General features: G+C 42.9%; 1 protein-coding gene across 2 annotated transcripts in view; it reads right to left on the bottom strand.

The window, feature by feature from the left end:
- The window catches only part of Mctp2 (multiple C2 domains, transmembrane 2), a 113,682-nt gene that overhangs the window by 18,771 nt on the left and 77,077 nt on the right, over positions 1-17,834 (bottom strand). For both annotated transcript variants that reach the window (XM_013012180.1, XM_013012181.1), the window contains 2 exons: positions 8,858-8,980; positions 8,105-8,146 (listed from right to left, as the gene is read on the bottom strand). In XM_013012180.1, the coding sequence (XP_012867634.1) occupies positions 8,105-8,146; positions 8,858-8,980 (165 nt within the window). The remainder of the gene's footprint in view (positions 1-8,104; positions 8,147-8,857; positions 8,981-17,834) is intronic.

Here is a 17,834-nt window from a genome sequence, read left to right as displayed (position 1 = left end):
TCGGTACTCGAGATGCATGTTTGATGAACACATGGATGCGTGTAGGGCAAGAATAAGGCCCACATGTGTATAAGAGGGTCAAAAGTAACCCAGCTTACACTGATGGGTCAAAATAAGGACTATGATTTATAAGACCCTGTGATCTAGTGGCTTTGAACTTGTATTAGACCACTTGTGGGGCTATAGCAAAGTCTGGGAGGCTTGCTGATGTGCCCAGTAAAGAGGTTTATTTGGATGATGATTTGGATGACTGAGCTTACCACCCGCGTGGGCCTTGCACAGCAGGGACCAAGAACGTGGCATGCCCTTGTGTTATGACAACCAGTCTAGCAACCACTCATTCCACAGGGTTAGCATCACTCACTTTCCCCGGGTGGTTCATCATGGCCCAATTCCCTTCCATGAGTCTCCTGCTCACTGTCACACTGGGGACCCAGTTCCTAGCACTCAAACCCTTGGGAAACATACCCAAACAGATCCTACTCAGAGAAAGCTGTAACTATCTTTTGAGTCCCAGTTGCACCATCAGGAAAAATGGGGACCATAATTCTTGCCCTGATGGGCATATGGTGAGAACACGAAACCCTATCAGATACATTATTAACAACCTGGATTACTCTCCAGGTGTTTCCTAAGTCCTTCCCCTTCAAGAAGGGGGGAGAAAGGACAAAGAAGGGCTGCCTTTTGTCTGGTTGAAAGAATAATGGTTTAATTTAAGTCTCCAAAGAAATGATCTTCGGGACAAGTCTACTCATGTCACCCCGAGTTGCAGGAAAGATCATTTGGCAGCTCCCTGCACCACACTGCTTTTATTTACACATTTCAGATTGAACCGGGGAGTGTGGTGGTAACATAGTTTAGCAAACACAACATTACATCTGCGGCAGCCGCCAGAAAGGCCGAGGAAGGGAATGAGTCACGGAGAAAGCCACCCGGTGCGCCCTGTGCCTGTGTTTGCATTTCCCTTTTCTCATGCAGGCTCATGATTTATATGTATGCAATCAAACAGTAGAGATGGTCACTGGTCAGGTTGTGCAAGTGGACACCATGGTGGGGATTAGACATCGATTTCCACTGGGTTTTTTTTTTCCATTTGAAAAAGAAGAGGATTTTACTTGTCATTCAAAAACCTGAAGAAGCCCACCATTCACATCTCATAAAATTCCCTTAAAAATACTAAAAGGGGGGACAAAATAGCACTGACTGCAAAAAACGAACTCTAAATTTGTAACTTGAAATAGCAATCAGATAAAGATGAATGCAAGGTCGATCACCTTTCTATAAATTATCTCCTTTTCTAGAAGACATCAAATGGATCAAGTCTTTTGGACTAAGTTTTATAAACAGCCGCATTAAAGACAAATAAAGTGCCCACAGCATAGTATAGCTGCTGTTTGTTAAAAAAAACAAAAACAAAAAACAAAGGCCATAAAGAATAAATCAGAAGGCAAGCTCTTCCTTTCTCAGAGCCCCATTTTCTCCCCTGTGTTTCCAGCAAGTCGAACACCGTAGGTGCAATAAACTAGCTTTGAACCTCTGGGAGAGAATTAACACCATCAAAATGAATTTTCAACTGAGAATTAATTATATAATCAGTATGTTACTTTAAATCTTTCCTGCATGTTCTGATTTAGAAAAACTCTCATTCCTCTATTAATTATCTGAGCCAAACCAAAGAGATATCCCTGAAAACTGACCCGGGTAAGGAAAAAAAATTCTCCCAACACTCTTAAAAATGAAGTTCTACTCATCCTATAACACCCACAACTTCCAAAAGAATTGGATGCAAAATTTTTAAGCCTCAAATCTTCCCATTATTTTTAGTCACCCAGAAGAGAGATGCAAAAAAAAATGTGATCTTTGGACAATGAAAAGGCATTTGGTCTATTCTCTATTCCACTCCATAGTAAAATCCTGTAACTTGAAAACTTCAGGAATTATGATTAGAAACAAGGCAGCACTTAATGCAAGAAAACTTCATCATCTGTCACAACAAAGAGCACAACACATCACTTCTCATAAATGCGATTAAACTTGTTCTTTGGGAATCTCAGAGCTTAATACACCGGGAAATACCTTAAGATTTTTTTCCTATGAGTCTTTATGATTGGACAGTCTGTCTTTGTATCTGTCTTCTGTCTCTGGCTCTATCTCTTTCTTCCTCCTTCTTCCCTTACGGAGTATTTGAATAAAGGTGGAAGAAGATGTCTATACTCTTTCTAAAGAGCATTTCTTTCTCAGGTAGTTCCTTTATTTTGGGAAATGAATACACAGGCTTCGGATGTTGAATCACCATCATTGCTAAGGGCCTCCACACTGCTCTATCTGTTCGTAATACCAGGCGCCACACTGGTACTTACCAACAGGTGATTGGTCCTAGAAAATAAAAGGAATCTCCATGGAGGACCTAAACACTTCATCCAAAAGATGAAAACTTAATTGATGGAGAGACATCCAAAACTAGAAGATAGATGATAGATAGACAGACTGATGGATGTATGCATGGATGGATGGGTTGGTGGATGGATGGATGGACATGGATGGGCGGATGGATGGACATATGGACAGATGGACACATAGATGGATAGATGAACACTAATCAATCAGGAGGATGGTGGAGAGACATTTTGAATACTGAAACCCATGACTTAAGATGTACTTTAACATCTAAGTTGTCAAAGTATGAAATACATCCAATACCCATTTGCATCTTTTTATTATAAAATATCCTTCAATCAACAACAATGTCAATGTTTCTTAAAAGAAAATCTCTGTATCTGTTTTGATTTCTTTTACAATCCATAATGGATAGAGAAGAATTCCTTTTTTCATAAACCCTATCCAGGCACTAACAACCTCACTGATGATTGTTGAAGTCCTTTGGAAGCCCAGTTTCAAACAAACAAACAAACCAAAACAATCCAGGCCACAATACAAGCTCCAGAGTAGAATTTATTTTCCCTGCCAGAAATAAGTAGGTGATTTTTTTTCTCTTTTACTACACAGCCTTGTGATTCCTTCTTCCTGATGTTAACAGTACATGGTAAAATATTCCATGTAAGTGATTGTCATGCTAGAAAAAAAGAAACTCTAATGCAGGTATTTATGTCTACCTTTCGCAATGTAAACAAGATATTATTGTCTTGTCTGACCTTTCCCAAGTGAGAGATACAGCATCCTACACAATAGTTTCTTGGTTCATGCTTCAATTACTGACCTTTACTGTGTAGAAAATTAATGCAATTTTCATTGTAATCCATCGGTACAAATAAGACCCACACGGAAGGATTCCACATATGGAATCTAATACAAATAGGAAATGTCAACCGATTGCTGGTGGCTGAACTTACCCATTATCTGTTTGTTCTGAGGTCCCTAGCGAACTATACTTATAACAAGCAATTTCTTACATGGGCCATCAGGTGTAAGAAAGAAGGATTTCCTCTCTTCAAAGGTGAGTCTGAATGTTTCATCTCTCAAAAGCAAAAAAAAAAAAAGAAATCTAGTTACCCAAAACTTTTATGCCATCACTAAAAGTTCATGAAAGAAAAGACAAAATTGTGGTTTTTCGAACACACATTACCATCGTGTGCTTTCAGCAACGAGAAGGAACAAGAAGCTCTGATGTCATTTTACAACCATCTCTGTTCCAGACAGTAAATGTGTGACAGACCCCAGACTGCGTTCTGTTCTGTGCTTCAGAAACAGACACAAGAAGGGATGGGGGAGGGGCAGGGAGAGGCAGCCTTTCATCTTCCAGAGACTTCTGGGATGGCACTAGATAGAAGAGGAGCTAGCAATTAAGGAGTGTCACCGTCAAGATGAATTGTTTGGGGATAGAAAGGAGTTTCTCTTCTTCTCCGGTTGTGCCCAGAATGGCCGAGTGTTTATCACTCGTAAACAGTCCCTCCTGGCACGGATCTGTTACACATCCCAGGAGCAAGGTCTGTCTTGTCTAACATGAGGCATGAGAAGCCCCCAGTGTGGAGAACACCTCCAGACAGAACGCCGGGGTGAAGAATCACCAGTCACTCTGGGCACAGGCCTAGGATGAGCACTTGAAGTGGAGCAAGCTACTACACAGAGACAGAATGATGTGTAGCTCCCTCTAGGGAATGCACCCTCCAGCAGTCTTGACTTTGAACTTCAGGCTGAGCTAAATCTAGTTCTGCAACTCTCAAAAGAGAAGGGAGCATCAAGGCCAACTTCCTAGGAAGTTGCAGGAAGGTGCAGTCAGCAGAAGGGGCAGAAAGAGGAGTCAAACTTAAGAGTTTCAATTACCTCCATCTAGATATTGCAGGGAAATGCAACATTGAGGACTCAAGTATAGTAAAATAATAGTAATAATAATAATAATAATGGTAATGCAATGGCTATTTTAAAAAGTCATTTTAGAATACTTGAATGAAAACATCTTAGAAATGGTCTCATCATCTGGGTACCTGTAATCCTAGCTACTCAGAAGGCTGAGATCTGAGGATCACAGTTCAAAGCCAGTCTGGGCAGGAAAGTCCAGGAGACTCTTACCTCCAATAAACTACTCAGAAAGTGGCACTCTGGCTCAAGTGGTAGAGCAATAGCCTTGAATACAAAGAGGCTCAGGGACAATGCCCAGCCCTTGAGTTCAAGCCTAAGAACCAGCACATGCACACACGCACACACACACACACACATACACACACAAATATCTATGGCCTGATTTTGTTGCCTTTGAAAATACTCCTTTATCAGATAGCCCAAAGATATTGGGTCACAACTTTCTCAAAATGGGGGATGGGGCCTTCAACCAGGAGCAGCTCATTTAAACCAACTTGGGCCAAAAGAGATAAATCTCTCACTTCTGAGCTTTGGTATAAAAAAAAAAAGTAGAAGTTTGCCTAGTGTGATTTTTTGTGATATAATAAGAAATATATATTTGGTTTGTGTCCTGGGCTCATGGCCAAAGCTCCGAAAGCTCTTGGAATTGCCCGAGTGAAAAAGAGTTGCACGAAGTATGTTTTGTTCTGTTTGGTTTTATCCTCCATGCCTAAAATCACTCTAGAATGTAGAAAGGGAAAGAGAAACTTTTGCAGTTGAAATCATGATTTTTTTGCACCTCACTTTAAGTTAATGAGGCCTTTGGGGTTGTTTGTTTTTAAAAAATAAAATAAAATTTATGGCCAGGCACCAGGAATTCTCACCTGTATTCCTAGCTAGTCAAGAGACTGAGAACAAGAGGATCATAGTTCAAAGAAAGGCCAGACAGAAAAGTCTCTGGGACTTCACTTCCAAAGTAACCAACAAAAAAGCTGAATGGGAGGTGTGGTTCAAGTAGTAGGACACAAGCAAAGTGAGCATGAGGCCCTTGATTCAAATCCCAGTACTGGCAAAACAAGTGAAAAAAATGTATTACACCATAATGTCTGAATTAACCTTCCAAGTTAGTGACTGTAGTAGCAGAAGCTACTAATTCATCTCCTCAAATTCTCTTGCTTTTATTTACTTCGTTTTGTGCCAGTTCTGGGACATGAATGCAGGGTCTGAGTCCTGTCCTTTAGCATGCTTGCCCAAGGCTGACACTCTACTATTTGACCCACAACCCCATGTCTAAATTTTTGGTGGTTAATTGGAGATAATAATCTCACAGACTTTACTGTCTGAACTGGCTTCAAACCAAGATCCTCAGATCCCAGCCTCCTTCTAAATAGCCAGGATGACAGGTGTGAGCCACCAGTGCCTGTTCTTTTTGAAATACCTTCCTCTGGAAGATTAGCAGACCTTGTTGCATTACAGCTCTCAGAACACATTTCCTTCACAAATTTAGAGAGGAAACTCAAGAGGGTCTCCTGGCTCGGCACCTTCACATTCATGTTTTTTCACGCATGCCATACAGAGCAGGCTCTCAAAAAAACGTTTTTTAGAATGACGTTGTACCAGTGAAAAGGAATGGGTAGGAAACAAATGCCCAACACTTTATAGTCTCAGTAAATTCTGGGACAACTGGATTTTGCTATTGCTACCGGATCCCATGTGCCAGCCCCTCCTCCTCACTCAAAAGCACTGAAGAATGGACTGTGACATGTGTTGCTGAGCTGGAAGTATCACTCGATTCCCCAAACAATGTTTTTGTGCCTGGCATTAGTCTATCTGAGGCACCAAATCTAGTAAAAGCTTTATCAACCAGGATGAGTCAACATGAGAGCCACATCTGAGCCATTAAAGCTAATTAATAGATCCTGTTTCCTTGATTTAGTCCAGTGTCAAGCACACCAAAGACTGCCATAATCCTCCTCTTCTTCCTGTTAAGAGTCCCATTAGGAATAAAATCCCATGAACTGGATTTTAGAAGAGCCATTAATGATGGGGGGGGGGACTGGTTGGGAGGGAGACCGGCCATGCAACCAGAGACACACATGACTGGCAGACAAGCCCTAGACTTCTGGAAAAAGGAGATGGCTGGAGGCTGAGACATCAGGAGGGTGGTGATTGAACCATCCTTGCCTTCCTACACAGCCACAAACAAGCCAAACAGTACAAGGCTGTGTTCAGGTTGGTACTGGGCCTGGAGGAAGGGCAGAAGCCTCACGCTCGCACCTCCTACCTTCCCCTGACCACCAAGGCCATCTGGCTGGGCCCAGAGTTTCACTCTTTAGAATAAATCAGTGAGTGTTTCCTGAGGTTTATGAGGCATTCAGAATCTGTCACATCCTTGGAGGGGGCTGAATAACAAGTCAGTCCAAAGGACAAGAAGATCCAGACTTGTGATGGGCACCCTCCCAATGAGCGAACAACAAGTTCACTGGCACTCAGCATTTTCTCTGTGAATACCTCTGGGTATGCACTTGGCGTAGCCATGACCATTGAGATTCAAAGACTTTATCATCCAGAAACCATTCCTACTAGTTCCTCAGAGAGCAGGTTGCATTGGATGGGACCTCTATCCTGGAAAATGTGGATTTCTTTGTAACTATGTAACTTGGTTTCATCCTTTGGCCAGTGATGGTCATCTGGAGCACAGCAAATAGGATTTACATTGTAATCCACCCATTTTCTTCAAATGGGCAAAAAAAACCATCTGGTGTGCTTAATTAATTTTTAAGGCCCTCGATGACATGGATGGAAATTTTATTGCATGAGGATTTGCTGGCATGCTAGCTCTTACGGTTCGCCTTTCAGTCCCTTCTCTCCCCCTCCCCCAGCCTCCTCCCTGCGACGCACGCCAGCCCCATAGATCCACAGGTTTTGTTTTTTGGTTTTTGGTTTCTTAAGGGACTGCAAACCCAGGAAGCTTAGAAATATCTCACTTGGCATTCTGCTATTCCCCCCCCCATTTTCTTCCAGAAGGTTTGTCTGCAAGTGTAATGACAACAAAAGCAGCAGATTTGAGAGGCTGTCCCAGGAGGAGAAAAGGGACAGATGTACACAAGACATGGAGCTGCAAACGCTGCCAGCAACAGCTGGACGAGTGACAGGCTCGGAAGTGGGTTGACCGCACCGTAGTGCACGCACAGCCCCACGGAGCGGCGATCTCCCTGCCTTTCTCCCGACTTCCCCTGGGCTGCCTTTTATCTACAAAGGGGAGGCCTGATCTGGGCTTACATCCAGCCACAGGCTTCTTGGTATGCTTTTCAGGACACATTTCTTGCTCTACCCCTTCTCACCACCCCACTCTTGACAGTCCTAGAAAAGCGCGCAGACTTTTACACAGTCCATTCTGTCTTCCAGAAAGATACACAATTAGGATCTATCAATTGAAAGAGATAAAACTGGTAAGATCCGTAAGACAAATGCTACTGCTATCACAGTTGGATAAGGAGGCAAACTTATGGTACAATTATTCTATGCTGTTTTATTTCGTTTTGGTGAGGTTCTTTCCCCCACCATTTTATTTGCATCAACTAGTTGAACAACGGCGCAGGGAGGTGTCAGCCTGACCCCTCTATGTCCACCCCCACGTGCCTTGATTGCATTCACCCTCCAGGTCTCCAAGCCTATCTCGAGCTATTCCATCCTACATATCCAGAACTTATGGATTTCAAACAGTCTTACTATGCTGTGCACTCTGTATAGCTCTGCTGCCAGCATGAATGCCCTTTTCCAGCTCTCTCAGGACGAGTTCACGTACCTTATCATCATCATCTTCCTCCTCCTCTAGGTCTGTGCTGTCCTGAAAAGAGACACCCCCCCACACCCACAATTCATTAGTACAGATTGACTGCCAGTTACACGAGGCAAATGAAGCTCATGCACCCACTTAACTTCTTTCTACGGGGCTTAAGCATTGGCCTATTTAAGGTCCGCTATAACCCTCTCGTGTAATCACACGTTTAAAGTTCAGGGACACGGTGGCAAGACCGTAAACAAGAAGTACAATCTACATAAAAACTGTGAACTCTCAACAAAGCTATGAGGCGAGCACCCTCTGCAGGTGTGCAGCCGAAGGAAAGCATCGCTAACCTCTACCATCTAAGAACAGTTTTTCTTGCTCTGTGAGGGCCAGAAGCTGCACTCTTCCGTTTGTGCCGAGTTTGTGGTCACAGTGACTTTTCTCTTTGAGACCACACCTTCCATTAGACAGTAGAAAACACATTTGGCTGCAAATAATCAAATTAAGTCACAGGCTTTCCTGTGCCTTTATGAGTTTCCTCGGGCTCCTGTGTTGAAAGGCCTAAGGAGAGAAGAATAGCCCAGGCTCCAGTGTTAATGAGCAGGTGTCAGGAATATATTTGGGGATGTTCCTCATGGTTCAAACAACATTTGAGCAACATGTGGTGATGGTGGTGGTGGTGGTGGTGGTGATGGTGGTGGTGATGGTGGTGGTGGTGGTGGTGGTGGTTGATGCAAGATAAACAGCAGTACCGTGTGAATCTCTGCTTACCTGGCTATCCTGTGTACTGTTGACCTTTCCTTTCATAGGTCCGATGAAATTGTAGACAAAAAGCAGGAGTAATGCCAGGGGGATCATATAGAGTTCAAAATTCCAGACCGTGACCAAAAACACCTGATTGGAAGACAAATAACGTCAGACATGTTGGATAATAAAACAGCAAGAGAGCCAGATGCCGGTGGCTCGAACCTGGAATCCTAGCTACTCAGAAGGCTGAGATCTGAGAACCGTGATTTGCAGTCTTAGACCCTTATCTCCAACTAACCACCAAAAAGCCGGAAGTGGAACACTGGCTCAAGTGGTAAAGCACTAGTCTTGACTGAAAAAAGCTAAGGGACAGCACGCAGGCCCTGAGTTCAAGCCCCAGGAGTGGCACAAAGATTGATAGACTAGACAGACAGACCAATAGATGGACGGATGGACAGATGGACAGTCTGACGGACAGACAGACAGAAATCTATTTCCTGGGCTGGGAAGGTGGCTCAGCGGTAGAGCACTCGCCTTGCATGCATGAGGTCCTGGGTTCGATTCCCCAGCACCACATAAGCAAAAAGAAAAAAAAAGCCAGAAGTGGTGCTGTGGCTCAAGTGGTAGAGCGCTAGCCTTGAGCTGAAGAGCTGAGGGACAGCGCCCAGGCCCAACCCCACAACCGGACCCAAAAAATAAAAATCTATTTCCTTGTCAACCCTACTCATTTTCTTCTGGACTTCTGTGTGGCACAAATCAGAGAAAGCAGCAGGGAAAATTCCAAGGTTACAAAGCACCAGGCCACACAGACCAAGCCTTCAACTACAGAGGGTGATGACGTTTTTTTAGCTCAGCTGTCCAAGTTTAAAATGAGCAGTATTTAACATCAAAATTCCAATTTCCAGACTTTCAGGGAGATACTTAGAACTTGTCCCCCCACCCCATCCCTTAGGTTTGCATCACTGGAGGTGAAGAGGAGACAGAAGGAACTTAGCCACCCCGATCTCCACCAGCCTGGGAAACACAAGTCTCCTGCATACAAAGACCAGCGCAAGCCCAGCTCTCAGAGCACCATGCTACGTCAGAGTCAGTGCGCACATTGTGTGCAAACCAGACAAGCTCTACCTCCAAGAAACACACTAATTAGGATAAATGAGAACCCTTGATGAGCCGAGCGTGTGGCAGGACTGAAATCTTAGGCAAATTACTTCCAAATCTGAGCACCCCGAGCAGGGAGAAAAATGGGAGAAAACGAGGGAGGGGGTAGCACAGTTCAACAAGGCATGTACTCATTACCTTATATATGTAACTGTAACCCCTCTGTACACCACCTTTGCAATAAAATAAAACAGCAATTTCAACTTCCTCATGAGCTCAGAATCAGTCTAAAAGATGAAATAAGGAGATGCGTAGATATTGGCTGTCCACAGTAGGTAAATGTCACTGCCTAATATATCCACTAATATATGCCCGCTAACAAGGACAATTATCGCATTTAAATACAGTGACTCTTCCTGTCCAAAAGCAATGTTGTTTTACTACTGAAAACTTTTAAAAGTTTTCAATATGTCACTATTGTTAAGATTTCTTGCTGTCTTATATTTGGGTTGTTATGTAAATAAATATAATTTTTTAAAAAAACATTTCTTTCTGGGCACTGGTGGCTCATGCCTGTCATCCTAGCTACTCAGGAGGCTGAGATCTGAGGATCGCAGTTCAAAGCCAGCCCATAGAAGGAAAGTCTGTAAGACTCTTATCTCCAATGAACCACCGGAAAACCAGAGGTGGCACTGTGGCTCAAGTGGTAGAGCATTTGCCTTAAACAGAAATGCTCAGGGACAGTGCATAGGCACAGAGTTCAAGCCCCACAGCTGACCCCCCCAAAAAAAATCATTTCTTGCAATCTATCCTCAAATAGATTATAGCTTACACATACAAAGCAATCATTTGTTGGGTGCCTGTGGCTCACACCAGTGATCAAAGCTCTGCAGAGGCTGTGATCCAAAGGAGATCACAGGTCGAGGCCAGGCTGGGAAGAACAGTTTGTTAGACTCCTAAATCCAAATGAAACAGCAAAAAGCTAGGCTAGAGATAAGGTGATATGGTAGAGCACCAGCCAAGCAACAGTGAGAGACTGAATTCAAACCTCCTACTGCCAAAGATTCACCAATAAGTTATTATAGCCAGTGCTCAGAAATTAAACACCTAATAAATAGATCATGTGTTTGTCCTTCTCTCTTCCATGATGAAAAGTATTAGGGGACCAGAAAGACAGACGGACGGACGGACAGAAATCTATTTCCTAGGCTGGGAAGGTAGCTCAGTGATAGAGCGCTTGCCTCACATGCATGAGGCCCTGGGTTCGATTCCTCAGCACCACATAAGCAAAAAGAAAAAAGCCAGAAGTGACGCTGTGGCTCAAGTGCTGAGGGACAGCACCCAGGCCCAGAGTTCAGGCCCCACCACCGGCAAAAAAAAAAAAAGCTTTTGTACAACTAAAGATAATTAAGGAATAGATTTTTAAAACTGGGTAAGAACCAGAAATTTGACTCTTTTAAGCTATTTCCTGACTAGAAAGGAGGAAACGTTTCTCTCTCTTTTCATTTCGTGTGTGTGTGCGCGGGTGCGCCAGGCCTAGGGCTTCAGTTCAGGGCCTGGGCACTGTCCCTGAGCTTTTTTGCTCAAGGCTAGCACTCTACCACTTGAACCACAGCTCTACCTCTGGGTTTTTTATGGCGGGGGGACGGCGGGGGGGGGTGGAAGTAGTTAATTGGAGATAAAAGTTTCGCACGCTTTTCTACCTGGGCTGCCTTGAAACTGTGATTCTCAGAGCTCAGCCTCCTGATGAGTTAGGATTACAGGCATGAGCCACCAATACCAGCTCATTTCTCACTATTTTAACCCTTGTATTGACAATCTGTTACTCTAGTGAGGATGTAGCACTGCCTAGTCCATGCAGTGTGCTAGGTTTGATTCTCAGTACTCCAGACAGAATGAGAAAGGCTGGAGAATACTATAAAGAAGTTCCATATTTCATTTATAAAACTATTGTAATGAACTAGGCTCAAGAAAACTGTACAGAGCCACAGAGAGGGCATGGTGGAGAGAAATGGTCGTGTTTCAACCATTTTGAAAGCTGTGCTGCTTTACTTCAACCTCCACATTCCCACTAGTGTCTCTACTTTCCACTTTGATTGCATGATATACAGAAAGTTTACTGACTCAATAACTCATCAATAATCTTCAAACATCTGTTGAGTGTAAATTCCACACACTTCAAAATGTACTATGTCTAGGGTCTATATGGATTGGCCTTGAATACAATTATACAACACATAATAAGCTGGTTGATTCATGGTATTTATTCAAACTTTCATCAATTAGTTCTAGTTTGGAGTAGAAATGAGCCCAAACAGTAGTTTGTGCCTTGTAGGTTTTTAAACAGACATGTAGATTGGATGTTTATGATCTTCTGCAACTAAATAATGCATATAAATTTCAAGCTATATGCATGCATATTACATGATCATAATAAATATATGATCCTAAATATACTAAGGTCATCAATCATATGTAGAATCATATATATACAAGAATCTTAGTATATATGCATTATATATCATACAGCATATCTCATATAGATATAATGCATGTCATATATAATTCCATGCATATTAAGGTATTTATCATAAAATATATATCAGTGGATATAAATGTGATCTTAATATCAAATAGAAGTTGGATGTCTTCAAGTGGCTTCTCCTAGAGATTTTCTTATTAACTTTTTATTTCCCCTTTTTAATGTACTAATGGGTTTTTTTAAATAGAAAGAAAGGCTTCTAACCTATTTTATACCTGTGTGTCTTATTAAATAGTCTTCTCTTCCTATTTTCTTCTCCTTTAAATGTGAGGCATTTATTAAAATCCCATCACTTTAATGCTGTCATTGCGCTTCTGGCCACTCTACACGTTACATTTCTTGATGATTTTATGGAAATGGTAAAAAGCCCAACAATCACCTATGGCCTAATAAAAAACTCTCACACCACTCATAAAGGCAGAGTAACTAGTTTCCAAAGTAGCAAAGCACTACATGAAAGAGAAGAAGAGAAAGGAAATAAACACATCTAATATGCCGTGACTATCACCTTCTTCCTCTGTAATAATCATCGTTTCAGATCCAGAATCAGATAATAAATTTCTCATTACGCATTTTCACAGAAGGTGGAAATTGGGCGGTTGAGAGTCTGGCTTTGGTAAAGATGTCTTTCCCAGCCATCAGCATCTTCTCTGTGCTGATTAAAGAGAGGCAGTCTGTGCCCCACACCTTCGTTTATTGTACCCAGGATCCATATCAGAGGAGGTCAAGAAGAAAAAAAAGTGACTCTCTGTGGTGGAAATCCCGTCTGTTAGCAAGAGCACATGGTAGAATGAAGCAAGTTATTGTATTAAGTCACTCCACTTCAAGCTTCATCTCTACCACAAAAGAGGCAGGATGGTAGTAAGGTCACGGGAAGTGTGCAATAGTTCTGGATAAATTCAACCCACTCCCAACAGAGGATGGAGCTGTACAAGGGGACCGCTCCCTGCACTAGCGATTCTTGAGTGATACTATTTTACAAGCATAGTTCCATCCCATTAGGAATCCTACCAAGAATCTCTTAAGTGGTTCCCCCAATGATCATTGACTTAAGTGAAAAACCAAAATGGTGCGTGTAGCAGAACCCCACCCCCACCCCTGACATCCTTGGCACTGAGGACAGAAATGATGTCAAGACCTGGATCGTCCTTTTCTCTTCCAGGTGCTTTTAGAATGCTTGAATTATTCTGATCAGGAAAACATAGTTTCCCTTCAAAGCTGAAACATCACTGCTAATCAAAGAGAAATCCAAAATCCAGTCTTGAAGCACATGGGCACACACATTCAAATACACTCCTACGAGCTTTCGCACAACCGAATGAAAGTTCACATCAACAACCCAACAACCACAAATTGTATCCAGTCAATGAATGAGGTTTAAAAAAAAATTAAAACCAACCCAAGCAACAATCTTGAAAAGATCTTTTGAAATTTGCCCAAGTAAAGGATTTTAAAAAAGAAATACCAACTCCAATGGGGAGAGCAGGAAGTCGTCCTGGGTTGCTGAAGCTTCCATGCACAAAATGAAAATATTTCAGGAGGTCCTTTAACAGATGTTCAGATAACAGCAAAGCCAAGAGATGGTTGATTTTAATAAAGCTATTATATATGCACAGCCTCAAATTAGGACTGGCATCAAGGGCAAAGGAATGTCTAAAGCATCATCACCTGTGCCACCTAAGAAATCAATTAAAGTCACACTTGCAGCATTCTTCCCACCCAATAAAACTTCAGACAGCTTCATCAAGAGACACGAGCGGCCCAGAGGAGGGGCGCTTGAAAGCATCACGTGACTCTCAGTCTTCCACGACTTTCCTGTTCCTCAGGCGCATGAGCTACTCAGAACAAGCAGTCCTGGAAAGGGAAAGGAGCAAAACCAGGGTGCTATCATCCCTTCAAAACTGAGCATTCGGCCTCCTGTTGGACAACTGCATCCTCTCCTCCAAGGCCCTTTTTTCCCTCTTTTCTTTTCCTCCCGCAGAGCCGGATTCAGGGCTCCAAGGTCTGTACAACTGGAGGAATCCGGCTTTGCAAGTGGAAAAAGCGAGCGAGGGCAAAAAAGCCATGGCGGGTGTTGTAGTAATTAAACGAATATGCATAATGAACCATATGCCCAGTGGGCCTGTTCTTCATGGGGCCCAGATTTTTGTTTGAATTTTTAATTTTTATATACAGATGAAACATTCAGTGTAATCTACCCACAGTGTGAACTAACACACAATAAGAGAAGTGCAAGGGACTTGGTCCATACAGACTCAGGGCCGGAAGATTCTAGAGAAAGACACAGGAGGAGATATGTGTGGGAGATATATATATATATATATATATATATATATATTCGAATGTGTTTTTCTCCCTCTAGCAATTGTTTCCATCATCTGTTCGGAGTCTTCAAGAGACACATATAACACAGCCACTGACAGCTTTATTCAGGAGGAGTAAAATACATCGCCGTCAGCCCAAAAGTGTGGCAATCCAGTGGGACAAGCAAGGAGTTCTTTAAAAATAAAATAAAATAAAAATCCTTCTGTTTCTGTTCACTCAGACTACCATCTTGAATTATAAGGAATTCTCCAGGGCCTCTTTGGAAAGCTACATAAATAGGATATTGCAAAATCCAGGCCACATCGACGATTTGTGTTTGTAGGTGGTGTGTGTCTAAGAGGCATTCTTGGATTCTCTCCTCTATAACGCAACCATAGCTGGTGTGGTTAGGACGCGACCTGTGCCCCCCCCCACACACACACACAACTCCTGGGCCACACAGGCTATGGGTGTAACAACCTCATCTTCTCTTCCAAACACCCCTACCCCCCAAAAAAAATTTTTTTTCTCCAAACTGCTATTGTAAAAGAACTGGCCATTTTGCTTTTTCAGCGTCATCTAGAAACTACTGAGATAGAATCAGAGCAACAGAGAATTAGAGCATCTGATCATTTTGCTGCCTACAGCACCCAGATTCAGCAAAAGAGTGGGAAACGTGCCCACGTGTGGAGAACAGAGCATTTCCACAAAATGTGCGTGTGTGTTGTGTGAGAAATGAGCAAGGAAGGCCTGGGACTAATGCGTGGGTCTGTCAAGCCTATGTCCAAGCCAAGCTAATCCTTTAAGAACAGTGTGTGTGGTGGACGGGGGTGGGGGGGGTGATATAGTGGAAGTACACAGTGGGGTGTGTGCAGTATGTGTGTGGAGTGAGTTTGTATGGGCACACATATGAGTAATATGTACGTGGTTTGTGTGTGTGTGTAAATGGTGGTGTGAATGCATTGTGTATGGTGATGTGTGTTGGTGTGAATGCATTGTGTATGGTGATGTGTGTTGGTTTGCAGGGCAGCACGGAGTTTATGCTAAAGTTCACCATTCTCCACATGTTTAGCTGAAATAATCCAAACTCCAAATGACACCTGAGCAAAAGACCATGACAGCCATCCAATCACAAGCCAGAGCAACACGGTGGGGGGGGAGGGGGGGAGGCCACCCTGACTCCAGCCTTCCTTCTGAGCACAGAGGTGCCAGGAGTTCCCTCCGTTGGCATGCAGAACATTTAGAGAGCTGGAAAAATCACATCTCTCCTCTCCTTGCTCTCTGCCCACCAACCGTCCCAGTCAAGCAAGGGACCCTGATCTAGTGGTCTCCCCGGAAAGCCAGTTAACCTGCAAATGCAGGCAGAAGACAAAACCTGGCCGGAAGCAGCACCTTTGCTGACCGGTGAAATCCATGAAGGAAGTGCATAAGCAATTAGAGGAGGAGTGTAATCTTCGCAGAGTGCATTAACACAGGGCTGAACTCCCGGACAATAGATCGTCAGACCCCAGACATATAATGCTTCCCCAAGGCTCTTTAGCCGTGGACTTGATCTGTTCGTCACATTGTGTGTCTTACCGGGGGTATCATTCACGTAGGAGCACTGCTGCCTGTCCACCAGCACAGCTGGACTGAGCTCACTGCAAAGCTCGAATGCCACCGTCATCCTCAGCACGGGGGTGTTTTTGTGCTGGTGATTGATGATGATGATGATGATGATGATGATGATGGGAATTTTTTCTCCTCGCCCTTCCCTCCCCCACCCCCACCAAGCAACCAAGTGTCTTCTGTTCAAGTGCATTCGTCTCATTAATATTCCTAAGTCATTTGGTGATCCTAAGGCAGTCATGAAGGTCAACCCCCAACCCCCCCAAAAAAACACACCAGGCTTCTTTTTTTTTTCTTCTCTCCCAAGATAAACTTCATCCTATCTCCACCGAGAGAACTTTCTTGTGTGATAAGCAACGCCCAAGTTATTTGCCAAAGAAAAAGCAAAAGGGGAAGGCAAATAAAATTCTCACCCTGCAAGCTTGTTAAATCTTCATCTGCTCCGTGGGTCTCTCTGCAGGACAACTGGTCAGGTAATAACCTATTTCCTGATGGACACAACGTTTCCAGGCGCTAATCTCACCGCGGAAGCTTGGCTTTTACCATTTATTATAAACATTTTCAAGAACTGCTTACTACCATATTTTTTTTAATAGATTAGATTCTGGTCAGCTGCTAACAGAGCAGAGAACTGAATATTCTTTATAGGAAATCTACAAAATAGGTTTTCAGAGCGTCTGACTTCTCCCTCATAGATAATTAGAAGAGCAGGTGGAACAGAATATAAGCAGGCCAGAGGTTTATTTTATTTCTCCCCTTTCCTCCTCTCCTCTCCTATTTACTATCTTTTCTCCTTCCCTCTCCTCCCTCCTCCCCCTCTTTTTCTCCCTCTCTCCCTCTCCCTCCTTCTTCTCATTCTGTCTCTCTCTGTGTCTCACTTCTCTTCCTTCTCTTCAGTCTCTGTCTTTATCTTTTTCTCCCCTTCTTCTATGACAAAAAGATAAGAATTCAGCAGTTGAGGGTATAAGATCTCACTGGTTTTGAACTTCACCATAATACTAAGTGAGATGTTTAGGAGGGAAACAATGCTGAAACGCACACAATTTGTTTTTTTAACACCATCACAGTTGTCTGCTGATAACGCTCCACATCTACAGCCTAAAGCATTTAAACCAAAATAATTACATTTCCTCGAAATCATGGCAGTTCCCCTCAGAAAATGTGCACTGCAAGGTTTTTTAAATGAGACTTCAAGAAAATAGGAAAACTGAAATTAACTTTATGCTTAAGCAGATCACTCCAGAGTTGGCATTTTTCAAATTTAAACTTGGAAAAAAAAGGCAAATGAATATATATGCATCTATATGCCAAAAAGCAATTTAAGGACTTTCGAACTTTGGCCACAAAGAACTCCCAAACTACTTAAGTTTGTAACTTTTCTTTGATGATCCATAATGTCCAAAATGCAATAATTTAAAAAAATCAAACTGTGATTTTGTCCAAAATGCA

This window comes from Dipodomys ordii, unplaced genomic scaffold (assembly GCF_000151885.1).
Source record: "Dipodomys ordii isolate 6190 unplaced genomic scaffold, Dord_2.0 Scaffold15, whole genome shotgun sequence".
Classification (NCBI taxonomy): Eukaryota; Metazoa; Chordata; class Mammalia; order Rodentia; family Heteromyidae; genus Dipodomys; species Dipodomys ordii.
Note: the sequence above shows the minus strand (reverse complement) of the source record. Positions and strands in the feature narration are given on the sequence as shown.